We start from the raw sequence: 27,758 nt of genomic DNA, 5'->3' as shown, positions 1-27,758 counted from the left end.
CTTGCTGTGCAGTGAGACCGTACTGCTATATGAATTATATTATACATTTCCATAGTTTAGTTAGCTGAGGTATATAATGTACAGTGTATTTTGTCAACAACTGTATGTGTGTAAGTATTTCTTGTGCTGAGCGATCATAAAACTGCTGCGAAGACGCACTGTGGGAGGCTCGCACTGTGCCGGCTAATGCACCCCGCTGCAGAACCCCCGACGGGAGCGCCACACCAACCTAAGCCCACACCCAAACCCTCCACGTACAAGACCGAATCCACCCACAAAAAGTCACTTAACAAGAAGCCAAAAAGTGCAAAAACAACAATGCTCGCGCCGGAGGAGCCGTGAACAGGGACACAACATTAGGTACACCTGCAGACTGCAGCACGGATTTCTTATTTCATTCATTCACAACTCCTCCAACACGAACACCACTGTTCCCGCACTTATAAGTAAAGGTAAGACCATAATAACGTTTTTTTTTATCAAATGTGCTTTTTTGTGTGCCACAGTTTGTATGTGTAAAGTTAAAGTTAAGTTAAAGTACCAATGATTGTCACACACACACTAGGTGTGGTGAAATGTGTCCTCTGCATTTGACCCATCCCCTTGATCACCCCCTGGGAGGTGAGGGGAGCAGTGGGAAGCAGCGGTGCCGCGCCCGGGAATAATTTTTGGTGATTTAACCCCCAATTCCAACCCTAGATGCTGAGTGCCAAGCAGGGAAGAATGCTGGTATGAGCTTTTAAACACAACCCGTTAACTGCTGCCAATCAAATGGTGAATAAGATACTATTTAGGGTTCATATGTTTGTAAATCTGACTGTGATGAAGTCCGTGCCTCACCAGTCATGAACCTCACCACACGTCACTGATATATATATATATAAATATATACAGTATATGTATGTATATAATTATTTTTAAGAGGGGCATTTTTTTAGTGTTAATGCTTGCTTTTGCTGTTTTGTGACAGGCTGACATGGCTTTAAAAATTATTATTATTATTATTATTTTTTTTTAAATTTATTAATCAATTCAACAAAACAATACACAACAATACCATAACAATGCAATCCAATTCCAAAACCAAACCAGACCCAGCAACATTCAGAATAGCAATAAACAGAGCAATTGAGAGCAATTGAGGACACACAAACATGACACGGAACAATCTAAAAGTAGTGAACCAAAAATGAATATTATCAACAACAGTATCAATATTATTAACAATTTCAAAATAGCAGTGATTAAAAATCCCTCATTGATATTATCACTAAAAACATTAATAATTTTTTTTTTTTAAAGTATGAACAATAGTGTCACAGTGGCTTACACTTGCATCGCATCTCATAAGCTTGACAACACACTGTGTCCAATATTTTCCACAAAGATATAATAAGTCATATTTTGGTTCATTTGATAGTTAAAACAAATTTAAATAATGGATCCCATATTGCAATATATGACTCATTATTATCTAAATTAAAAAAAGTTTAAAAAACAAAAAGTTGACCACATACTTGGTTTACCAGCCTTTTGAGACTCTCTCTCAACCTTAGGCACTTCCTTCTTGGCTGTTTGTTTGGTACTCCTACTGTCTCTCTCCTTTAAGAAAAGACAGGAATGTGAACGGGAAGTCACAAACAAACATCATGGTGATTTTTGACAGTCATGTGACCCCAAAAGGGACAAGCGGTAGAAAATGGATGGATGGATGTTGATTAACAATGTAGCCTTCCTACTGCTATTAACACACAATGAACCAGTGTTATTTTGTTGAAGCGTCCCACAGAGCCTTAAGTGGAGTCATAAATGTAAATGAGCGTTTACAGGGTGTGATGTAATTGCAGTCTGATGACGACTCCACCTACTGTCATCTCCTTCAAAGCAGCCAGCTGCTCTTGCAGCGACTGGATCTCCTCCTCCTCCTTCTTCCCATCCTGTGGACCGCCAATCTTCTTCAACGGCTGGGTGGATTACAGACACAGTCAATACACCAATTCATCTGTGTTTACATCACTTTTCTTTTCAGAAGTCTCCCACTGCGCGGACTGTTGGAGTAGTTGCGTTTGTTATGACGCGGATGACTTGAACGCTACCCAAATGTGTGCCCATTAGGTAATGGGAAGGGTTGCTTTCCTGATGCCGGTGCAAATTTAAGCTTCGTCATCGGATGACTCACGGCTGTTACAGTAAAATGATGCCAGACAACAAAAGCCTACTTGTAATCAGGTCTAATTTCTGTTAAATAGTCCACATTTTTGATGATTCGGTTTGAAATAAATGTAACACTATGGCAATTAATGCATTTTCTTGACTAAGCTCCCTTTGTAAAATACAAGAATACATGAGTACATGCATTCACCTCTGATCCATTGCTCATTGACTCAACTGCATAAAAAACACACACCCCACCCTTGGACTAACTACAGTGGTACCTTAACCCAGTGTTTTTCAACCTTTACTGAGCCAAGGCCCATTTTTTTCCATTGAAAAAAATCCTGAGGCACACCACCAGCAGAAAACATTAAAAAAATGAAACTCAGTAGCCGATTTTGACAATAAAAAGTCGTTCTCGCAATTGTTGGATATGAATTCAAACCATAACCAAGCATGCATCACTATAGCTCTTGTCTCTAAGTACTGTCACTACTTGTCACATCACACCGTGACTTATTTTGAGTTTTTTGGTGTTTTCCTGTGTGTAGTGCTTTAGTTCTTGTCTTGCGCTCCTATTTTTTTCATTTTTTATTTTTAAATTTTCATTTATTTATTTATTTCAGGCAATGACATAAAAAAGTACAAAGTTGACAACACTTAATAATATAAATTAATATAGTGCAAAAGGTAATGTATAGTATGTAATGCATGATTGTCCAGTTTTGCCTGAAAGGGAGTGGGAAGAAGATAATTTATTTAATCCCACCCCCCAGTTGTCCATTTTGGTGGCTTTTCCTCTTTTGTTGGTATTTTCCTGTAGCGGTGTCATGTCCGCCTTGAACGCTATTCCCCGCACCTGCTTTGTTTTCGCAATCAAGACGATTTAAGTTGTGCGGACGCTATCCTTCTTTGTGGGGACATTGTTGATTGTCATGTCATGTACGGATGTACTTTGTGGACGCATTTTGCTCCACAAGCTGTAAGTCTTTGCTGTCGTCCAGCATTCTGTTTTTGTTTACTTTGCAGCCGGTTCAGTTTTAGTTTCGTTTTGCATAGCCTTCCCTAAGCTTCAATGCCTTTTCTTAGCGGCACTCGCCTTTTGTTTATTTTTGGATTAAGTGTTAGATACCTTTTTACCTACACACTGCCTCCCGCATATTGTGATCACGACAAACCATGTTCCCGACATCTACAAAGCAATTAGCTACCTGCTGCCACCTACTGATATGGAAGAGTATTACACGGTTACACTGCCGAGCTCTAGACAGCACAGACACTCAACAACGGCACATTTGCGGATTATAATTACTGGTTTGCAAAAAATATTTTTAACCCAATTAGGTGAAAGTACATAATCTCCCACGGCACACCAGACTGTATCTCACGGTACACTAGTGGTTGAAAAACACTGCCTTAACCTACGAGTATTTTGAGATGTGGTGTCTCTCTGCTATTTTTTATGCTTTAAATTGCAAGCATAATTTCAGCTACGAGCCGCCTAGCTGCCACAGTGAACGACGTAAGATCGCAAAACTGGCTGCCATTAGCTTATAACTAGAGATTGAAATAACTTTGTTTTTTAACCCTTGGACACCAAACCTTTAGCATTGGTCCAGTTTCCAGATTCTGCCAGCCAACATCCTCCTGCTGCTGAGGTAAACTGTTTCTCCACCTACGGCTCGACTTAATGTGCACACCTGAAGCTAAATTTGGGTGTCCAAGATGGTCTGTTGATGTCCTCTGCGCTCCCAGTGCTGCTTAGTAACACTCCCAGCACATCGCCTGAAAAGCTTTCATTCTTCTCTACCACAACATTGATTGTGGAAGATAGCATAACTAGGAATATTAGTTTTTTTCAACACCATTTCTATTTTTCAACCTTCCCTGTTACATAACTTGGTTCACTAAACATGTTAGATGTAATGAGACGGGTAGATTTGACTAAAACGGATTTCAAAGTCCTCTTCAGCCTGTGGAAGAGGTAGACCTGCATTATTGTTGTATTACATTACTTCATATAACTACCGTACTGTAGTTGTTTGTGCTACTACCGTATTTTTCGGAGTATAAGTCGCTCCGGAGTATAAGTCGCACCGGCCGAAAATGCATAATAAAGAAGGGGAAAAACATATATAAGTCGCACTGGAGTATAAGTCGCATTTTTGGGGGAAATGTATTTGATAAAAGCCAACACCAAGAATAGACATTTGAAAGGCAATTTAAAATAAATAAAGAATAGTGAACAACAGGCTGAATAAGTGTACGTTATATGAGGCATAAATAACCAACTGAGAACGTGCCTGGTATGTTAACGTAACATATTATGGTAAGAGTCATTCAAGTAACTATAACATATAGAACATGCTATACGTTTACCAAACAATCTGTCACTCCTAATCGCTAAATCCCAAGAAATCTTATACGTCTAGTCTCTTACGTGAATGAGCTAAATAATAATATTTGATATTTTACGGTAATGTGTTAATAATTTCACACATAATTTGCTCCTGAGTATAAATCGCACCCCCGGGCCAAACTATGAAAAAAACTGCGACTTAGTCCGAAAAATACGGTATTGTTTTTTTAAACAATATTTCTTATATAAAAGTAATTTTTTATTTAAAAAAAAAACATGTGGGACAAGCGCTACAAAATGGATGGATGGATGGATGAATGTTAAAATTGTGCTGTTTGGAGAGGGCCTAGCATGGATTAAATCAATTTAAATAAATTTTAATGGGCGGGGATGCTTAAAAATATGAGTTTTCCGAGTTACGACCTTGGTCGTGGAACACAATGTGCTCGTAGGTTAAGGTGCCACATTATTCCTTACTGTAAGTAATGGTGTTGAAAAAGCGAATATTCCTAGTTATGCTATCTTCCACAATCAATGTTGTGGTAGAGAAGAGTGAAAGTCCTTCATACCGACAGCCATCAGACTATATAATGCATATGTTCCTTTTCGACTGTACAATAGACTGTATTTATATTATTCACATGTGAATAATGCTGTATAATAGACTGTATTTATATTATTCACATGTAAAAAATACCTAAGTGTTTATTGTGAGCAAACTGTGGTGCTGAATTTCCCCCAGGGATCAATAAAGTACTTTCTATTCTATTCTATTTGACAGACTGACACAGCCAAATTATGTTGTAAATGTTACAAATAATGCGTTTTTGCACAAATACCGTAGGTGAAAAAGACTGCATGTCTTGCCTGAGTCTCTGCCAGCTCTTCGTCGATCTTGCCAAAGCCATCAAACAAGGTTTTGTAAAGGAAGTTCTTGCCGAAAGCAGTGTTGGATGGAAGGTAGTTGAGAATGACCGAACTGTGCTGCCTGTACAAGGACAATATGATGTGCACCGCCTGTTCTCGAACTGCGGGGGTGTTGTGCTCCAATGCTGCAGTACAGAACTAAAAAAGATAAATAGAAGGGTTTCGAGTGAGAAATGGTCACACTGGTCACAGAAACATTTACAATCAATCAAACTTTTCATACATAAAAACAATACCCCGATGACCCAGATCCCCCATTATCACAAACGCACGCACGGACACAAATACCAAACAAAAAACACACACATATACACATTTGCAACTATATGAACAAATGAATGCATGGCTGAGTACAGAGGACACATGTGAGTAAACACTATCACAGGAGCCATCTGCACCAGGAGGTCATCAGACCATGGCCACAAGAAAATGACCGAGTTGTCTATCGAAGACGGTGGCAAAATGGTTGTCATTGAAAAATGTAATATTATGAAATGTAGGATCCTTATATAGTGGCTGGGTTGTTTAATTGCTTCACTGCAGAGAAGACCAAGACAGTTGGGGGAAGGCGTTTATCGGGACGAAGGCTTTTATTTGTACAAATATATTTTTTGTACAAAATCACCTTCTATTTTGTTCAAGAATATTTATTTCACTACAGTATATCATAAATACATTACACCCTGCCTAAAGCAAAACCATACGCCAACAGACACATTGTTATTTGTAGAGGTATGAAATAATGGAATTCATTGTCAAAAAATATCAAGCTCACTACTGAATTAAAATGAGGACGAATGTGGGAAACAACCGTGTGACGTTGTTTGCGTATGTTTTGAATGAAAATTGAGGACATACTGAGAAAATATGATGTTTAAACGTCACCCTATTATAATTTTTTTTATTGAAATGCTAATAATGTTTTTGTCTGTTTTTGTTGGATTAGGTGTTTTTGTACGCATACTTTTGTTGAATCACAAAGAATAGCTACAACTGTGCTGCAGCTCTTTGGGCTTTTCAAAAAAGGTAACTAAAATACACTAAGATGGGTTCAGATATCTAGCTCCCGTATTTTTCGGACTATAAGTCGCAGTTTTTTTCATAGTTTGGCCGGGGGTGCGACTTATACTCAGGAGCGACTTATGTGTGAAATTATTAACACATTACCGTAAAATATCAAATAATATTATTTAGCTCATTCACATAAGAGACTAGACCAGGGGTCGGCAACCTTTACCACTCAAAGAGCCATTTTGACAAGTTTCACAAATTAAAGAAAACAATGGGAGCCACTAAACTCTTGAAAATTTAAAACGAAATAACACTGCATACAAAGCTTTTTTTGCTTTGTGCTATGTTTTAACCAGGGGTCTCAGACACACGCCCCGGCCCGCACTTTAATATAAAAATTTAATGATAGTGCGACCCGCGATTGCGCCTGATAGCGTCATACTTGCCAACCCTCTCAATTTATCCGGGAGATTCCCGAGTTCCAGGGCGTGATGGTACTGCCTTTAGCGCCCTCTACAGCCTGCTCCAACAGCGTACCTGCTCGGCCACATGTTGAATGCAGCTTCAGCATGCTCAGTGCACACGTAAGTGACAGCAAGGCATACTTGTTCAACAGCCACACAGCTTACACTGACGGTGGTCGTATATAACAACTTTAACACTGTTACGTTACAAATATGCGCCACACTGTGAACCCACACCAAAAAAGAATGACAAACACATTTCTGGAGAACATCCGCGCTGTAACACAATATAAACACAGCAAAACAAACACCCAGAATCCCATGCAGCCCTAACTCTTCCAGTCTACCCCCCCGCCCCCCCTCTACCACCAAACCCCGCCCACCTCAACCGACGCACGGTGGGGGGGGGGTTTGGTGGTAGCAGGGGTGTATAATGTAGACTGGCTGCATGGGATTCTGGGTATTTGCTGTGTTGTGTTTTTGTTGTGTTACGGTGCGGAGGTTCTCCAGAAATGTGTTTGTCATTCTTTTTTGATGTGGGTTCACAGTGTGGCGCATATTTGTAACGTAACAGTTTTAAAGTTGTTTTAAACGGCCACCGTCAGTGTAAGCTTTGTGGCTGTTGAACAAGTATGCCTTGCTGTCTCCTACGTTAGCAAGCAGAAGCTGCATACAACATGTGGCTGGGCTGTCATGCGATTTGTGCAGGCCATAGAGGACAATTATTGCGGTACCGCTAAGGTACACTCTTAATTCAATTGTTAGGGTGAAAATCGGAGAATATTAACCCCGGGAGATCACTAGGAGAGGCACTGACGTCCGTAAAACTCCAGGGAAAACCGGGAGGGTCGGCAAGTATGCAGCTGAGCCGCATCAGAGTGGTCAAAGAGCCTCATGCGGCTCCGGAGCCGCGGGTTGCCGACCCCTGGACTAGACGTATAAGATTTCATGGGATTTAGCGATTAGGAGTGACAGATTGTTTGGTAAACGTATAGCATGTTCTATATGTTGTAGTTATGTTACGTTAACATACCAGGCACGTTCTCAGTTGGTTATTTATGCCTCATATGACGTACACCTATTCAGCCTGTTGTTCACTATTCTTTATTTATTTTAAATTGCCTTTCAAATGTCTATTCTTGGTGTTGGGTTTTATCAAATAAATTTCCTCAAAAAATGCGCCTTATACTCCAGTGCGACTTATATACGTTTTTTTCCTTCTTTATTATGCATTTTCGGCCGGTGCGACTTATACTCCGGAGCGACTTATACTCCTAAAAATACGGTATTAGACAATAAGAATCCTTATCATGTCATAGCCTGCCAATATGGCTTCTATGAGAGTTCTGGCTGTCCTGATAACGGATATGTTAAATGTTCAACTTTATCATAGGCAATAGATCACAGGTAATGGAATGATTATGTGACATTAGCTAAGGCGGCAACCCCGTCACAGCTCAATCCTGACTGCTAGTGTTTCCCGAGCAAACTTAGAAGACGTTCCAAGCAAGCATGCTCAAACACGCGGACAAAGACCACCTTAGTGGAAACACTCAATGCAAACCTAACAATTTGTCCTTACTGATAAAAGGTGTGCAGAATGAGGGGGAAGGCTGAAATGCTAGTGCCAGGGTTCATAAAGTGACGAGACGAGAGTGGACAGTTTTCACATGGATATTAGGTCAGTGCTGGAGGCTTGAGGTGGACGGAGGGGATGACAACACGGACTCCAGGAGCTTAGCGACTGTCTGTTTGGCTAAGTGAGTGGTCACAGGAAACAAGGAGAGTCTCTGCTCCCCTTCTCAGTTAGGCAATAGAGCCATAGAGCTACATTAACACATGTTTTACAACTAAGACATTTACACAAAATTAAATTTGATTATCAAAATATATAATCAAAAGGTGCGATCTGCTGTACATTCAAGGGGACAACACAGAAATAAGGTTCAAGATTGTCCGGTATTAAAAAAAAAAAAAGTATGCCTATCTACCCTGTATTTAAAAAGGGTGCTCTAGGTCAGTGTTTCTTAACCATATGGCTGGGCACCATTTTTGGGGCGCCAAAAAATATCTGTTTCTTAGCTGTGGTCCATTTACCATGAATTGATTAACGTGGACCTCGACTTAAACAAGTTGAAAAACCTATTGGGGTGTTACCATTTAGTGGTCAATTGTACGGAATATGTACTGTACTGTGCAATCTACTAATAAAAGTCTCAATCAATCAATCAAGTCCATATGGGCCGCGGCAATACTCAGCTGTAATACACTTTTTCCACCACTTGTGGCAGTAATGACACTCTCAAACAAACAGAAAAAGTCTGGAGCTAAAGTCACAGAGAAGTTTCTTAAGTGCAAAAACTATGACTAAAGTGGTGAGAGCTGTATTTTAATTTGCACTTTAATTTTATTGACAGCATAGTTAAGAAACATTCACAATTTTGTTTACATTTTTTTAATCAGTTACAAGTCCCTTCTTATGCAGTATATTTGGTTCATATTTACTTTCCTAATCAGCCTGGCCTGAACCTAAGGTTTAAGTGTTAAATACATAATGAATAACACAACTGTTTTTTATATCATTTGACAAGGTTGTAAACTGTAAGTCGGTGAGATACGGTTAGTGAATACAGTTCAAATCAAGTGTAAGATTACCAATTCAGTGTTAATATATGAGTGGGCTCTAGGCCCCTCTGGAGTGGAAAAGTTGGGCCCCAAGGTTAAAAATTGTATAAAACCCTGCATTAGATGACATGTTACTGCAAACTTATTCCCTGCCCTTTCCTGCTCTGTCACCTCTGAGAGAACAAAACTGGTAAACACGTGTGCCTTTTGTTGCAGAAGGCCATGGTTTGATTTCCCGGCCAGAGCATTTGGACATTAAAGAGGTCTTTAATGAATTTCCTCTTTTCTGGCTTACATATGTTGTTCCAATGTTGGCTCATCGCGATAAACAATGCAAAAATGTCAAATCATAAAGTTCATTCATTTTGGTGTATGCTTGTAGTCTGGCTGCGTTGTGACGTCACAGTAAGGTGGACGCACCTATTAGCTCTCAGCCAGAAGGGGAGGAATACCTCCCCTTCTGCTTCAGGCCATAAGAAAACACTAAAAAAGGTATAATTTTTATTTGTTCATGTAATCGTATTACGCACATAATAACACTGACGTGCGACATGCAATAATAAAAAGGCTGGTAACTGTTTTTTGAGTTTATGCAGGCCTGAATCAATCAGAGTGTAGATGTTAACCTAACCGGGTGACTCTATAGAATTAATGAAGTTTATCATCGACAATATAACAATAGCTGTGACCATGCACATTTTGAAAAAGATAAATTATGACCGTTTTGGAGAGGGTGGGGTGTGGTTTCGCTTGCAATCTGGGGACGCCGCCAGAATTGAACATCTTGCAGACGGACTCAAAGAACTGGTTCGAGCCTGGATGCTGCTGCCATTGTTTAGGCGCACCCCATTGATCGACTTAAAATTCTCAGTTTACTTGCTAAACATTATACGCTCCAAGGTATAGTAGCGGCGCACACTAATTTAATTTAATTGTATTAATACCTTAGTAGGTTTTTTGTTGTTTTTTTTTTTTGGGGGGGGGAAGTCATGTTTGTGTGTGTCCGTGTGTGTGCGTGTGTATGTTTGTATACATATATGCATATCCTTGGTTTTATTTTTGCCTAACACTTTACTGTATTTGTGTATGTGGGTGGGTGTGTGTGTGTGTATGTATGTATGTATATATATATATACAGTGTATATATATATATATATATATATATATATATATATATATATATATATATATATATATATATATATATATATATATATATACACACTACCGTTCAAAAGTTTGGGGTCACATTGAAATGTCCTTATTTTTGAAGGAAAAGCACTGTACTTTTCAGTGAAGATAACTTTAAATTAGTCTTAACTTTAAAGAAATACACTCTATACATTGCTAATGTGGTAAATGACTATTCTAGCTGCAAATGTCTGGTTTTTGGTGCAATATCTACATAGGTGTATAGAGGCCCATTTCCAGCAACTATCACTCCAGTGTTCTAATGGTACAATGTGTTTGCTCATTGGCTCAGAAGGCTAATTGATGATTAGAAAACCCTTGTGCAATCATGTTCACACATCTGAAAACAGTTTAGCTCGTTACAGAAGCTACAAAACTGACCTTCTTTTGAGCAGATTGAGTTTCTGGAGCATCACATTTGTTGGGTCAATTAAACGCTCAAAATGGCCAGAAAAAGAGAACTTTCATCTGACACTCGACAGTCTATTCTTGTTCTTAGAAATGAAGGCTATTCCACAAAATTGTTTGGGTGACCCCAAGTGTGTATATGTATATATATATATATATATATATATATATATATATATATATATATATATATATATATATATATATATATATACACTAGAGATGTCCGATAATGGCTTTTTTGCCGATATCCAATATTCTGATATTCCCATATCAACCGATACCGATATATACAGTCGTGGAATTAACACATTACTATGCCTAATTTTGTTGTGATGCCCCGCTGGATGCATTAAACAATGTAACAAGGTTTTCCAAAATAAATCAACTCAAGTTATGGAAAAAAATGCCAACATGGCACTGCCATATTTATTATTGAAGTCACAAAGTGCATTATTTTTTTTAACATGACTCAAAACAGCAGCTCTTGGAATTTGGGACATGCTCTCCCTTAGAGAGCATGAGGAGGTTGAGGTGGGCGGGGTTTGGGTGGGGGGGGGAGTAACGGGGGTGTATATTGTAGCATCCCGGAAGAGTTACTGCTGCAAGGGGTTCTGGGTATTTGTTCTGTTGTGTTACGGTGCGGATGTTCTCCCGAAATGTGTTTGTCATTCTTGTTTGGTGTGGCTTCACAGTGTGGCGCATATTTGTAACAGTGTTAAAGTTGTTTATACGGACACCCTCAGTGTGACCTGTATGGCTGTTGACCAAGTATGCGTTGCATTCACTTGTGTGTGTGAAAAGCCGTAGATATTATGTGACAGGGCCAGCATGCAAAGGCAGTGCCTTTAAGGTTTATTGGCGCTCTTTACTTCTCCCTACGTCAGTGTACCACTCAGTACAGCGGCGTTTTAAAAAGTCATACATTTTACTTTTTTAAACCGATACCGATAATTTCCGATATTACATTTTAAAGCATTTATCGGCCGATAATATAATATCTCTAATATATAATTTTTTTTCCCACTGACTGTTAAGATTAGTCTTATTGAAACATGTCTTCTTGTTGTCTCCTTGCCCCTGTTGTTTGTGATGTTTTGTGGGCATTTGCATTGCCAACATTTCAATGTATACTGCTGTATATGTGTTATAAAAATTTAAAGTCCTAAATAAGTCTTATATCAAAAATAAAAAAACCGGTTGCAAAAGTGACTGTGGAGCAAAATGTACACCAAAGCATATCCAATACATTATATCTAAAACACAGTGTTTTACATGTACATTAAAATCATCATTTTCAACATTAAACTAAATCATTACGCGATTGTCTGGCTGTGGCGTCCCATATTGAACAGTTTCCCATGTATTGGTGTTACTCCAAAACATGCATCTAATTTAATTCAGGCTCAAGTCAAACAGTACAAAAATCACCAAGTAGGTTTAAAGACACTCAGGTCAGCCTGATTGCTTTTTCAAGGATTTGGCAACCCGTCAGAGACCTCCATTAGTTTGTACTTCAAAAAATTTTTTGCAATAGGATGAAATATCTTGGCTTTGGCTTCTGTACATAACGTCTACTTATTGCGTTCTTTACCTTCATCACATTCGCCAAGGTGAATCCAGAGTGCTCCGTGCCGAGCTGTACCAAGAGACTCTCCACCATCTCCACCCGACTCTGAGCCAGGCGAGAGGGGAAGTTGGATTTGAAAGGTTTCACCAGCTCAGCGGGGATGAACTGCAAGGCCCGAACATCCTTCAAAACAGCAATTTCCTAAACGGCCGACCCAAACAGAGTTGAAGATTAGACAAACACTACACAAGTTCTTTGTCAACTGTAAGCCACTGTCAGGTCATACATTGTATGCGTCATGTTAAACTTTGTAATTTGTCCATCACCACAGACATCTGGCTGGAGGTGAAGTCATGTATGGACGTGTATACGGTAGTTCGAAAGACATGCAGAAATGCTCCTGGGAAAAACTCTGCTTTGCCATTTTGTCAAGTGATTGGAATGTGTGTCGGAAACAGGCGACACACATTGTGCAACACGGTGCAGATAAAACTGTCATGTAAAAAGACACAGTCAGTGTTTTGTAGGACTTCCGGATGTATCCAGAAGGTTCTAATGTTGAGCACAACAAGGCATTCTCCATTTTTTATTCAACATACACATGCACTAGTTCAGAATGATATATTCCAGTGTTTCCCATAAACTGCCAAGATGGCGGTGGGGGCGTGGCTATGGGCGTGGTCACATGGCATCATCGAGTAATTTGCATAATTTACTACAATGATATGATTTTCTCTAAAAAGGCTAAAAAAATGTATACTTACTAATTAATAATAACTAGGGATGTCCGATAATGGCTTTTTGCCAATATCCGATATGCCGATATTGTCCAACTCTTTAATTACCAAAACCGATATCAACCGATACCGATATCAACCGACATATACAGTCGTGGAATTAACACATTATTATGCCTAATTTGGACAACCAGGTATGGTGAAGATAAGGTACTTTTTAAAAAAATGAATCAAATAAAATAAGATAAATAAATTAAAAACATTTTCTTGAATAAAAAAGAAAGTAAAACAATATAAAAACAGTTACATAGAAACTAGTAATTAATGAAAATTTGTAAAATTAACTGTTAAAGGTTAGTACTATTAGTGGACCAGCAGCACGCACGATCATGTGTGCTTACGGACTGTATCCCTTGCAGACTGTATTGATATATATTGATATATAATGTAGGAACCAGAATATTAATAACAGAAAGAAACAACCCTTTTGTGTGAATGAGTGTGAATGAGTGTAAATGGGGGAGGGAGGTTTTTTTGGGTTGGTGCACTAATTGTAAGTGTATCTTGTGTTTTTTATGTGGATTTAATTTTTAAAAAAAAACAACAACAAAAAAAAACGATACTGATAATAAAAAAAAACGATACTGATAATTTCCGATATTACATTTTAACGCATTTATCGGCCGATAATATCGGCAGACCGATATTATCGGACATCTCTAATAATAACAGTTTTGTTTTAAACGGACATCCATCCATCCATTTTACAATATAATTACAACACTTTATGTACATATTTATATACATCTGAAACTCGACAGTCTATTCTTGTTCTTAGAAATGAAGGCTATTCCACAAAATTGTTTGGGTGACCCCAAACTTTTGAACGGTAGTGTATATACTTACATCCTGTATATAAAACCCTAATTAAGGTGTTTGGATGTTTTTAGGGGCTTTATAGGCGGAATTTAATGACTACCATAGGCTCCATTATAAGCAGACCTTTGAGTGCATTTATTTAATATTTAGAATGCATTAAAAAAAACATCCATTGTCATGTCTTTCATAATGATTGTAAACAATAGTCAACATTTAAAAAAAAAAGTGCAATGCTCTTTTAAGGGGGTTTGTTCTACATTTTTGTGGTCTGCATATTATTTAATGGTGGTTCTTTGTTCAAAATGTTGCATAGATTATATTTTACAGACCATTGTCAAAACTAATTCTGTCTCTTCAGGATGCACCGTTTTGTGGGCGGTCTTATTTACGTGTCTGCATTTCGACTGCATATTCTCCCCCCGCCAGCCATGTTGTAGGCTTTGGTGCAAGTCTACTGACAGATTCAATTTGAACTATACGCTAATTTGTATTAGAAATTGCAACAGTGGGGAATGCATGAGGATGTGTACATGAGCATACTGTATGTACAAGTCAGTCTGCCCCACAACAAGAGGATAGAGGGAAAAAAAGGAAATTGTTGAATACAGCAATGGCGGACTCGCGCAAAGCTCGGGGAAATCTTTACCATACATGGATATATCAGTTAACGTCACACCTGGAAAAAAAACGTCACAAAATGAGCAAACTCCAAACAGCTCGTATGGAGTAAGTATGAAGGAAGGCAAGATTGTTTAATAAAAACCTCCGCTATGCCTCTACTGTTGAATTCAAATTTTCCGGACTTACGCAGATCCCAAATACACAAAAACAAGTACCAATATGTGGAAAAAGTTGGTTTTGCATATTTGGTCCCCTTTAAATGAAGACCAAACTTGTGAACAGTCTCAAATAACATGCCCTTCAATGTATTGTGCATTCTATTATACTCAACTTAAAGGCCTACTGTAATGAATTTTTTTTATTTAAACAGGGATAGCAGATCCATTCTATGTGTCATACTTGATCATTTCGCGATATTGCCATATTTTTGCTAAGAGGATTTAGTAGAGAACATCGACGATAAAGTTTGCAACTTTTGGTCGCTCATAAAAAAAGCCTTGCCTGTACCGGAAGTAGCGTGACGTCACAGGTTGAAGGGCTCCTCACATTTCCCCATTGTTTACAATGCAGCGCGAGCGATTCGGACCGAGAAAGCGACGATTACCCCATTAATTTGAGCGAGGATGAAAGATTCGTGGATGAGGAACATGAGAGTGAAGGACTAGAGTGCAGTGCAGGACGTATCTTTTTCCGCTCTGACCGTAACTTAGGTACAAGCTGGCTCATTGGATTCCACACTTTCTCCTTTTTCTATTGTGGATCACGGATTTGTATTTTAAACCACCTCGGATACTAAATGAGAGTCGAGAACGCGAAATGGACATTCACAGTGACTTTTATCTCCACGACAATACATCGGTGAAGCTCTTTAGCTACGGAGCTAACGTGATAGCATCGGCCTCAAATGCAGATAGAAACAAAGGAAATAAACCCCTGACTGGAAGGATAGACAGATAATCAACAACACTATTAAACCATGGACATGTAACTACACGGTTAATGCTTTCCAGCCTGGCGAAGCTTAACAATGCTGTTGCTAACGACGCTATTGAAGCTAACTTAGCAACGGGACCTCACAGAGCTATGCTAAAAACATTAGCTATCCACCTACGCCAGCCAGCCCTCATCTGCTCATCAACACCCGTGCTCACCTGCGTTCCAGCGATCGACGAAGGACTTCACCCGATAATAGATGCGGTCGGCGGCCCGGAGACAGAGGAAGTCAAGGTGAGGTTGGCGGCTAGCGCGTCTGCTATCCATCTCAAAGTCCTCCTGGTTGTGTTGCTGTAGTCCGCCGCTAATACACCGATCCCACCTACAGCTTTCTTCTTTGCAGTCTTCATTGTTCATTAAACAAATTGCAAAAGATTCACCAACACAGATGTCCAGAATACTGTGGAATTATGTGGTGAAAACAGAGCTTTTTGTATTGGATCCAATGGGGTCCGAATACTTCCGTTCACTCCGTGACGTCACGCGCAAACGTCATCATACCGAGACGTTTTCAACCGCAAGTTTCGCGGGAAATTTAAAATTGCACTTTATAAGTTAACCCGGCCGTGTTGGCATGTGTTGCAATGTTAAGATTTCATCATTGATATATAAACTATCAGACTGCGTGGTCGGTAGTAGTGGCTTTCAGTAGGCCTTTAATCTTGCTTTATTGCTATTGTAGTCTTATTTTGGGGCTATTTGGTGGAAGCAAAACCCTACAGTTACTGCATATCACACCTGAATGCAGGTGGTGGCATTGATCCGGAGGCGGTTCGGTGAGTCTCCAGTCCTGGCCAGCAGGATGGGCCAAGTTTTCTCCAAACAATGTGTCATCTCAGCCCGACCCAGATCTGGGATCTGCTGGCTAAAAATGAAGAACAGCAACTTCAAAGAGGCTTGGAACACCTAAGGAGTACAAGCAGAGGACATTAAGGTGGCGGGGGTTTGAAGAGAAGCTAACATCAAAAGAGGCTAAACGTAATAAAACAGAGTGTGAGTTAGCAGAACACAGGTTGTGCCACGCCCTACTTGTGCTTCCTAGAATTCTAAACAAGCAATATGTTGTTTTTTTTCCAACTATACTTTTTTTTGACACGCAACAACCAGGGTATTCACATTGCTGATGAATGTTTGTGTTTACTAAGGAAGCACCCTGGTCACAGTCATACCTCAGTGCAGGTAAACAACCTTACACCACTAGAGACAAGGTTTACCTGAATAATTAAATAACCAGTTAACACCTAAATGAAGATTTCTGTGTATTTACTGTACATACACAGCTCATGTAAAAAATAAATATTGCAGCACTACTACTAGGGTATGTTATTGCCAGAGAGAAGTGGTACAAGGAAAGCTGTGTCAAGGTTGTTTTTTGTTGTTGTTTTTTTAAAGAGACGACGCAAACTCTGGAAGAGGGAACCGGGTCAGATATGGTACAGTGAGGACACTGTTCCATGCTAATGTATCCAAAACCAGGAGCATGAGTTTTGCTTGTAACGGGATTCCAGAGAGCATACTTTGACAACGACGGCTGAAAGGTATCCAGAACAGCTTAACAGGGCAGCCTTACTGGTAGACGGGTTCACATACAAATACAGTAGTACTTCAACATACGACAGGGGCAGGGTTGGGTTAGTTACTGAAAACCAGTAACTAGTTACAATTACTAGTTACTTTATTTCAAAAGTAACTCAGTTACTAACTCAGTTACTTACACCAAAAAGTAATGCGTTACTGTGAAAAGTAACTATTTAGTTACTTCTTTTTTTCCCCTTTTTAAGGCTCCCATTAATGCCCTTTTAGCCTTCATTTCAGTACTGTTATTGCACTGGAGAATAATACCATCTGTTGATCAACTTGACATGCATTTGCATCACTGAACTCAGAAAGCAATGTGCTCTACATACAACACACAAACAATGTGCTCTACATACAACACACAAACAATGTGGTCTACATACAACACACAAGCAATGTGGTCTACATACAACACACAAAGACAAAGATACGTTTCAAAGGGCCAATTTATTTCAGGCCAGAAAAAATTGACAAAACTATTTTAAATAGCTGCAACATAATGGCACTTTAACTCTAAGTAGATAGGATCTTTGATCCAAGACACAACTTACATTTAACTAAAATGTTATTTTCTTTGTGCTCGACAAATGAAAAGTATTGAGAATGTCTCCATGTTAAAAAACTTGACTTCTGGCTTCGCCATGATGTCTTGTTAGTTGTTATGAGAGTAGCGTATGTGTGTGTGTGTGTGTGTGTGTATGTGGCCCTTTAAGATATGACAGCATGAGAGGTGAGTGACGTCAGTGAGTGAGTGGGCGAGAGAGGTGAGGGAGAGGCGACAGTGAGTGCGTGTAGGTGCTCTAGCTTGGTGGATGGCTGCGTGCAATAAAGTCACAAAGTTGCAACAAACTGCCGGGCTCGTCATTCACCCTCAGCTGTAAAGACCCTCTTCCGGGTAAAGTGAAGGTTGTTAGACCCGAAGTACGGCTCTGGAGGAACGTCTCCCCTGCGGGCAGGCGTGCTTTCTGTGGGTGGGGGAAAGCACGCCTCTTCTTTTCCACCGGAGTGCTCCAATAAAACACACTCAGATCTTCAGTTTCTAGCCGATACTACATACAAATAACGTAAAATAACGCAGTAACGCATCATGCAGTAACGGTAACCGAGTTACTGTATATAAAAAAATAACGCGTTAGATTACTAGTTACCGCCGAAACTAACGGCGTTACAGTAACGCGTTACTTTGTAACGCGTTAGTCCCAACACTGGACAGGGGTGTCCAAACTTTTTCCACTGAGGGCCGCACACGGAAAAATTAAAGCATGCGGGGGCCATTTTGATATTTTTCATTTTCAAACCATAACAAAATATATGGATTTTGTTTTTTTTTACCTTTAGGGCTCCCGGGGACCATAAATGGTCTAAGTCATTAAAATGTAAAAAAAACAAATGTAAAAAAAAACAAGTCGAATTATATATATATATATATATATATATATATATATATATATATATATATATATATATATATATATATATATATATATATATATATATTTATTTATTTTTTTTTTTTAACGCTTACAGTAAATCTCTACAGTATATCAACTTCAGGTTGAAATAAAGTTAAAAAAAACAAAAAGGTTTTATGCCTTTTCTGTCAAAGACAACTTTGTTTTTTATAATAAAACTGAAATATGCAGTCTTTCCCCCACTGTCCAAAACATTCAAAAAGCAATGTTTGATGTGAAGTAATTAGAGCCTTAAAAAGATCAATAATGCAGGACACCATTAATTATTATTTTTGAGTAATCACAGTGAAAAGACAAATAAAATCCCATTAAATATATTTGGTACCCAAAAGGTTTGTATCATAAAGTGATACATTTTTATTAGTTGTTTTTTTTACTTTCAACACTTAAGTTACGAGATCAACTTCAGACATATCTGTCGATTTTACGTTTGAACTATTGTTTTGTTTGTTTTATGCTCTATGGTCAAAGAAAACATTGATGTTTTTGTATGGCAACCACACAATATTTTCCACATAAAACATTTTAAAGTTAAATATTTGAAATAATTGGAGCCTTGAATAGGTCAATAATTCATCATAACATTGAATTCTTTTTTTCTAAGAAATGGCAAAAAAAGAAAAAAAAAGAAAAAAAACAGCCTGCATGGCAGCTTTGTGTCAACATTGCAACTTTTTCTAGTCAGATTTCACCTCATTCCACTTTTTTTGATGTTTTTTTTTTATTTTTGCAATAGCATTTCCAGAACGTGTGGCGGGCCAGTAAACTATTAGCTGCGGGCCGCAAATGGCCCCCGGGCCGCACTTTGGACACCCCTGACATACGAGCTGAATTGGTTCTGTGACGGCGCTCTTAACTCAAAACACTTCTAACTCCAATTAACGTCTCCCATTGAAACAAATGAAAATGTATTTAATTGTCGCTTGACCCTTCCAACACATAAACATTTTCACATATAACATGCCTTTTTATGATGAAAAACTAACTTTTAGATCATTAATATTGCATTAAAACAATACAACATAATGTAGTGCAAACAACTACAGTAGTTTTATGAATAATAATGTACAACATTAACATTGGAGAGTGGACTTCTATGGTAGGGCTGGGCGATATGGACTAAAAAGTATATCTCGATATTCAATATATATCTCGATATACACTACCGTTCATAAGTTTGGGGTCACATTGAAATGTCCTTATTTTTGAAGGAAAAGCACTGTACTTTTCAATGAAGATAACTTTAAACTAGTCTTAACTTTAAAGAAATACACTCTATACATTGCTAATGTGGTAAATGACTATTCCAGCTGCAAATGTCTGGTTTTTGGTGCAATATCTACATAGGTGTATAGAGGCCCATTTCCAGCAACTATCACTCCAGTGTTCTAATGGTACAATGTGTTTGCTCATTGGCTCAGAAGGCTAATCGATGATTAGAAAACCCTTGTGCAATCATGTTCACACAACTGAAAACAGTTTAGCTCGTTACAGAAGCTACAAAACTGACCTTCCTTTGAGCAGATTGAGTTTCTGGAGCATCACATTTGTGGGGTCAATTAAACGCTCAAAATGGCCAGAAAAAGAGAACTTTCATCTGACACTCGACAGTCTATTCTTGTTCTTAGCAATGAAGGCTATTCCACAAAATTGTTTGGGTGACCCCAAACTTTTGAACGGTAGTGTATTTTCCGGTGAAAATATACATATAAAGATATTCATTTTTGAGCAAGATTCACAGAAATTGAAGTCAGACCCACTCGACATCCATTGCTTTCGGTCTCCCCTAGAGGGGGGGTGGGGGGGTTATCCACATATGCGGTCCTCTCCAAGGTTTCTCATAGTCATTCCCATTGACGTCCCACTGGGGTGAGTTTTTCCTTGCCCGTATGTGGGCTCTGTACCGAGGATGTCGTTGTGGCTTGTGCAGCCCTTTGAGACAATTGTGATTTAGGGCTATATAAATAAACATTGATTGATTGATTGAAGTGAATGACAACTGTACTGTAAACAGTCAGTGGCACTTTTATTAACCCAGTTAGTCAAGATGGGTATTACCAGCACAGAAAATAAACTGTTTAAGTAGCACAGAATTACATAACATAAATAAAATTGAAAAATATTCTTTCTACGTAAAATAAATAACATAACTGTGCAAATAATAAATTTTTGGCAGCATTTCTCGGCTTAGCAACTCGAGAACAGTTTGGATTTGGGCTTACATGGTAAACAACCAGCTCAGTGGCCTAGTGGTTAGAGTTCAAACCCCGGCCGAGTCATACCAAAGACTATACAAATGGGACCCATTACCTCCCTGCTTGGCACTCAGCATCAAGGGTTGGAATTGGGGGTTAAATCACCAAAATGATTCCCGGGCGCGGCCACCGATGCTGCTCACTGCTCCCCTCACCTCCCAGGGGGTGAACATGGGGATGGGTCAAATGCAGAGGGTAATTTCACCGCAACTAGTGTGTGTGTGACAATCATTGGAACTTTAACTTTTTTTATCCAGACGCAAATGTATGCGCCTGGATTTGTGGGTTTCCTGGATGTGGTCTACATCGCTAAAAGAAAAATCTAAAGAAGAGAATCCCTCTGCCATCTTCCACTAGTTTTTTTAATATATAAATCGCCTTTCTCTTCTACGACTCTCTCGTCATCATTTGGGATGTCTGTTGTGATTTCCCTTCCTGGTTCGATGACCCGCCCTATCTTGCCTCTGATTGGCCTAATCTCAACCAATCGCGACTCGTCATAGTAAACAACCAACCAATCATGGATGTTCTTACACGTGCAAGCACGTCTTGGAAGGGGAAAGGGGAGGGGTTTAGTAGCCCATGAGAGGGAGTGAGGAGCAGGGGAGAGAGAACAAGGAACACAACAAATAAGCAGCGTTTGGTCATTTTAACGTGAAATAAATTATATCGATATTTTCTTAATTCATCCATCCATCCATCAATCTTCTTCCGCTTATCCAAGGTCGGGTCGCGGGGGCAGCAGCCTAAGCAGGGAAACCCAGACTTCCCTCTCCCCAGCCACTTCGTCCAGCTCCTCCCGGGGGATCCCGAGGCGTTCCCAGGCCAGCCGGGAGACATAGTCTTCCCAACGTGTCCTGGGTCTTCCCCGTGGCCTCCTACCGGTCGGACGTGCCCTAAACACCTCCCTAGGGAGGCGTTCGGGTGGCATCCTGACCAGATGCCCGAACCACCTCATCTGGCTCCTCTCCATGTGGAGGAGCAGCGGCTTTACTTTGATGGCAGAGCTTCTCACCCTATCTCTAAGGGAGAGCACCGCCACCCGGCGGAGGAAACTAATTTCGGCCGCTTCGGTCATAACCCAAAGCTCATGACCATAGATGAGGATGGGAATGTAGATTGACCGGTAAATTGAGAGCTTTGCCTTCCGGCTCAGCTCCTTCTGCACCACAACGGATCGATACAGCGTACCGGTAATTCATATCTTGTTTAAAAATATATCGATAAATCTTACAAACTCGATATATCGCCCAGCCCTATTCTATAGTAACTTCTTCCAGCTGCTTCACCATATTTTCATGGATAAATGTCCACCGTGAATTGATTAACGTGGACCCCGACTTAAACAAGTTGAAAAACTTATTCGGGTGTTACCATTTAGTGGTCAATTGTACGGAATATGTACTTTACTGTGCAATCTACTAATAAAAGTCTCAATCAATCAATCAAACCGTTTAGATATTTTAACATTCTCGACTGCAGTTAGACTCATTCTGCTTTAGTATGGTGCAGACTACCAGTGCTACGCTCAAATTGGTTCAGCGGTATACACGCTCAACAAATATCATCCACTTCTTCTTCTCAACACTGTCCAACACGCTCACTTTGTTCCTTTCCATGCTTGTAGAACAAAGTTATGTCCATCTGTAGCTATAAGCAACGTTAGTAGGTAAGACCAGGGGCCTAATGTAGCAAGCATGCTTACGCACGGACACCTAGCGTACGGCGGGAAAGATGAGATGTATCAAGACTGACGTTGACGTAGGGCTGGGCGATATATCGATATACTCGAAATATCGCGGGTTTGTCTCTGTGCGATATAGAAAATGACTATATCGTGATATTCGAGTATACGTTCTCACGCAGTTGCTTTTAGCTGCGGGCATTACACTACAGGCTCTTCTCACTCTTTCTTGTCAATCCTTCTCACAGAGACTTAAAACAAGCGCACCTTCTTACATACGTCACGTGAGCAACGTCGCACGCTCCCGCGGAGCAGAGAGGTAGCGACATGGTAACGTTAGCTGTGATGCTAACGGTGCGGTGCGAGTGGTAATACGAGAGAGAGAAGGTGGGAATCTGGTAACAAATGAAGGAAGAATTAATTCCCAAGAAAAACAGCACGGGGTCCATCGTCTGGCGGCGGTTTGGCTTCAAGCGGGAAGATGTTGAACGAGTATGCGGCAAAAGCGTTGCTACAAAAAGTAGCAGCACTGCTAATGTAGCATCATTTGAAAAGTCACCCGCTAGAGCAGGGGTCACCAACGCATTGCCCGCGGGCACCAAGTAGCCCGTAAGGACCAGATGAGTAGCCCGCTGGCCTGTTCTAAAAATAGCTCAAATAGCAGCACTTACCAGTGAGCTGCCTCTATTTTTTAAATGTTATTTATTTACTAGCAAGCTGGTCTCGCTGTGCTCGACATTTTTAATTCTAAGAGAGACAAAACTCAAATAGAATTTGAAAATCCAAGAAAATATTTTAAAGACTTGGTCTTCACTTGTTTAAATAAATTCATTTTTTTTTTTACTTTGCTTCTTATAACTTTCAGAAAGACAATTTTAGAGAAAAAATACAACCTTAAAAATGATTTTAGGATTTTTAAACACAAATACCTTTATACCTTTTAAATTCCTTCCTCTTCTTTCCTGACAATTTAAATCAACGTTCAAGTAAAAAACATTTTTAATTGTAAAGAAAAATAAATACATTTTAATTTAATTCTTCATTTTAGCTTCTGTTTTTTCGACGAAGAATATTTGTGAAATATTTCTTCAAACTTATCATGATTAAAATGCAAAAAAAATATTCTGGCAAATCTAGAAAATCTGTAGAATCAAATGTAAATCTTATTTCAAAGTCTTTTGAATTTCTTTTAAAATTTTTGTTCTGGAAAATCTAGAAGAAATAACGATTTGTCTTTGTTAGAAATATAGCTTGGTCCAATTTGTTATATATTCTAACAAAGTGCAGATTGGATTTTAACCTATTTAGAACATGTCATCAAAATTCTAAAATTAATCTTAATCAGGAAAAATTACTAATGATGTTCCATAAATTCTTTTTTAATTTTTTTCAAAAAGATTCGAATTAGCTCGTTTTTCTTTTCTTTTTTTCGGTTGAATTTTGAATTTTAAAGAGTCGAAATTGAAGATAAACTATGTTTCAAAATTTAATTGTCATTTTTTTTCGTGTTTTCTCCTCTTTTAAACCGTTCAATTAAGAGTAAATATCATTAATTATTAATAATAACATAGAGTTAAAGGTAAATTGAGCAAATTGGCTATTTCTGGCAATTTATTTAAGTGTGTATCAAACTGGTAGCCCTTCGCATTAATCAGTACCCAAGAAGTAGCTCTTGGTTTCAAAAAGGTTGGTGACCCCTGCGCTAGAGAATGAAGAGTGCTTGAAACTCCGCATCTCAACATCTCCGTTCGGTGCCACACCCACAAAATGCCGAAGCAACTATTTCCAGATCAATACCGTATGAAAAAAATAGTCAACAACAGGAGATAACGTCCGCAGGAACCTACCACATAGCGAAGGCCATACACTATTTGATTTGCTTTTATGCAGCTCATTTTTATTTGACAGTTATTGAAATATCTTGTGTGACATCATGCACAAAAGTGCACTTTATTTGTTTTAAACTATTGTAATGGTGTTCTGTACAAAAAGTGCATTTTAATTTAGTGTTGTTTTGATAAGTCATTTTAGTGACATCATGCACAAAAGTGCACTAATAGCTTGTTTTAAAATGTCTCTGACAATCTTGCACTTTCTGTTTTGGAAATGACATGAATGTTTGTGCCACTGCTTAATAACTGTTTAATAAATACACTTTTGGTAAATTGACTTCGTTGTGATTTCCCTCTCTGCATGAAAGTTTAAAATAAGCATATATTAATGAAGTATGAACAAGAATGTTTTACTGTAGACACATAGAATCCTCATACTGCTGTGATTATATGCATCAAGTGTTCATTCAAGGCTAAGGCAAAATATGGAGATGTATATCGTGTATCGTGACATGACCTAAAATATCGAGATATTAATAAAAGGCCATATCGCCCAGCCCTACGTTGACGTGGAAATGTAACTCGTAAATAAAAGTCTGCTTACAGCGGAGCCAATAGGAGTTCCTTTATTCCACCTATTAATACCCAATAAATAACCATCCAAAAACTGCCAACAATACTCCATTTACATTTCGTGACTTGAATATTAGCCAAGTATTAGTGATATTGTTATTATAAGCGCTAACACAGACAAACTATTTATAGCAGCACCGCGATCACCAGCTTGTGTGCCTATGTTGACATGATCGACTGATGAGTTGCTTCAAACTTTAGTCTTGATCATAAATCATGCCTCTCACCAAGGACGAGGACGTATTACAACAAGTTGATACCCTTTGACAGCCAATTTAGACCCAGATATGGCGAGTTTGACACAAAAAGACGCTTGGTTCCACCCCCCTTTTCTTTGCGAGGATTATGAGTCATTCTTCATCTAAACTAGACTACCGTATTTCCTTGGATTGCCGCCGGGAATATAGTATTCGCCTGCCTAGAATTACAGCCGGGTCAAACTCGTTTCGCAAAATAATTAGCGCATGCTTGGCACTTCCGCCGGGTCAAATATGAGTCATTAAATGACTTTCTCCTCCTGGTGGTAGAGGGCGCTAGTGATCCTTCTTGCGACTGCCGGTACTGCAGAAGACCGGTGCTGCAGAAGAAGACAACAGGCAGCAAGCGTGAGGAGCCATTGTTTGCTTGCACTTTTACCATGGAGGATTACATATCTAAAATAAAACCGTTTTCTAAACTGGACTTTCAATCGAAGCAAGAGGTAATACTTAAAGGAAGATCTCCATCGAGACAGAGAGACTTTTAAAACTGAAGAAAGATAAGGAAGACTTCTATAGGAGCTGCGCATGGACTCATTTATACCTAAAGGTAAGACCATAACGTTTTTTTTATTAAATGTGCTTTTCATGATAAGGTAAGCGCCGGAGTGAGAAGAGGTTTTAAAATAATTAACGCATGCTTGCCAATCCCGCATGCTTTTGGTAAACGCAGGAGTGAGAAGAGGTTTTAAATTAATTAGCGCCCCTGCGGCTATTCAAGGAAATACGGTATAACAAGATTCTTTCAGTCGACATCCTAATGATAGTAGACATTGTACAGTAAGAGATGGTTTTTTTTGTTTGTTGGCTCCCATGAAGTCTGCAGTGAGTAATAATGTAGCTGGTTTGTCATTGGGTTGAGTTTTTTCTTGCCCTGATGTGGAATCTGAGCCGAGGATGTCGTCGTGGTTTGTGCAGCCCTTTGAGACACTCGTGATTTAGGGCTATATAAGTACACTTTGATTGATTGACTTTGACTGAAAAAAAAAAGCCAACGTTGTGATGCCTTTTTGAAATTAATACGCCGTGTATGCTTAAAATGAGCAAAATACGTAAATATTAAATGGTATTATAAATGTGCCTGTTACTACATTACATATATACTTACAGCATGTATATAAAACCCTAATATAGGTGTTTGGATGTGTTTTAAGGGCTTTGTAGGCAGAATAGAGGGAACCCCCTAGGCTTCATTGTAAGCAGACTTTTGATCGCATTTATTTATTATTTAGAATGATTAAAAAAAAAGAAAAAAATGTGTGTTCTAGTCTTACATAAGGATTGTGAATGATAGGAAAATTTCTATAAAAAAAACTGCAGTTCCCCTTTAAATTCAGGTACCACTGTACAAAAATCAGTGACTCACAGCTAAAACTTTGTCACGGAGAGCCCTCTTGACCAGGAAAACTGCAGCTCTTATGGTGGCTCTCAGCTCCTCTTTGGGAGTCTTGGAAGATATCTCCAAAAGCTTCTTATGCACATTCTCGAGTGCATCTTTTCTGTTCAACCAGTTTTTAGAATATGCACCTGCAACCTGGATTGGAGGAGTCCAGCAAAACAAAGGTTACAGTATTGGTACAGAAACCAATTTGTACAGTATATTGAACAATGCAACTGTCGCAAAAAAAGTGATTACCACTTTCTCTCCAAAGACGTCCATTGAAAGGCCAGCCTCTCTCTTAGCGTTCTCCGATAGGGCCTCCGGTTCTCCACCCATCTCAGGGCTAAGTGCAGTACTTAGGGTGTCATCTATTGTAGAGCTCTGGATAGCCGTCACTGGCTGAGGGGCTGGCAGCAGCATCTGGTCGTAAGGCAGACTTGTAACCGAACAATACAGGAATCTGTTCAGACAGACTTTAATAAGAGTAAATTTGCTTTTGTGCTCTTTATATTATTGTATTTTGTACACCGTATTTTTTGGACTATAAGTCGCTGTTTTTTTCGTAGTTTGGCCGGGGATGCGACTTATACTCAGGAGCGACTTAAGTGTGAAATTATTAACACATTACCGTAAAACATCAAATAATATTATTTAGCTCATTCACGTAAGAGACTAAACGTATAAGATTTCATGGGATTTAGCGTTTAGGAGTGACAGATTGTTTGGT

The 27,758-nt window shown here is 39.1% G+C and overlaps 1 protein-coding gene across 3 annotated transcripts in view; it reads right to left on the bottom strand.

Annotated features, from left to right (window-relative positions):
- The window catches only part of cep104 (centrosomal protein 104), a 93,813-nt gene that overhangs the window by 30,877 nt on the left and 35,178 nt on the right, over positions 1–27,758 (bottom strand). For all 3 annotated transcript variants that reach the window (XM_062054500.1, XM_062054499.1, XM_062054498.1), the window contains exons 10-16: positions 27,287–27,451; positions 27,017–27,184; positions 16,678–16,845; positions 12,734–12,910; positions 5,381–5,578; positions 1,869–1,964; positions 1,518–1,602 (exon numbers count right to left, since the gene is read on the bottom strand). In XM_062054500.1, coding sequence (XP_061910484.1) covers positions 1,518–1,602; positions 1,869–1,964; positions 5,381–5,578; positions 12,734–12,910; positions 16,678–16,845; positions 27,017–27,184; positions 27,287–27,451 — 1,057 coding nt within the window. The remainder of the gene's footprint in view (positions 1–1,517; positions 1,603–1,868; positions 1,965–5,380; positions 5,579–12,733; positions 12,911–16,677; positions 16,846–27,016; positions 27,185–27,286; positions 27,452–27,758) is intronic.

This window comes from Entelurus aequoreus, linkage group LG07 (genome assembly GCF_033978785.1).
Source record: "Entelurus aequoreus isolate RoL-2023_Sb linkage group LG07, RoL_Eaeq_v1.1, whole genome shotgun sequence".
NCBI lineage: Eukaryota > Metazoa > Chordata > Actinopteri > Syngnathiformes > Syngnathidae > Entelurus > Entelurus aequoreus.
The sequence above is the reverse complement of the archived record's forward strand: the minus strand, read 5'-3'. Positions and strand labels throughout refer to the sequence as shown.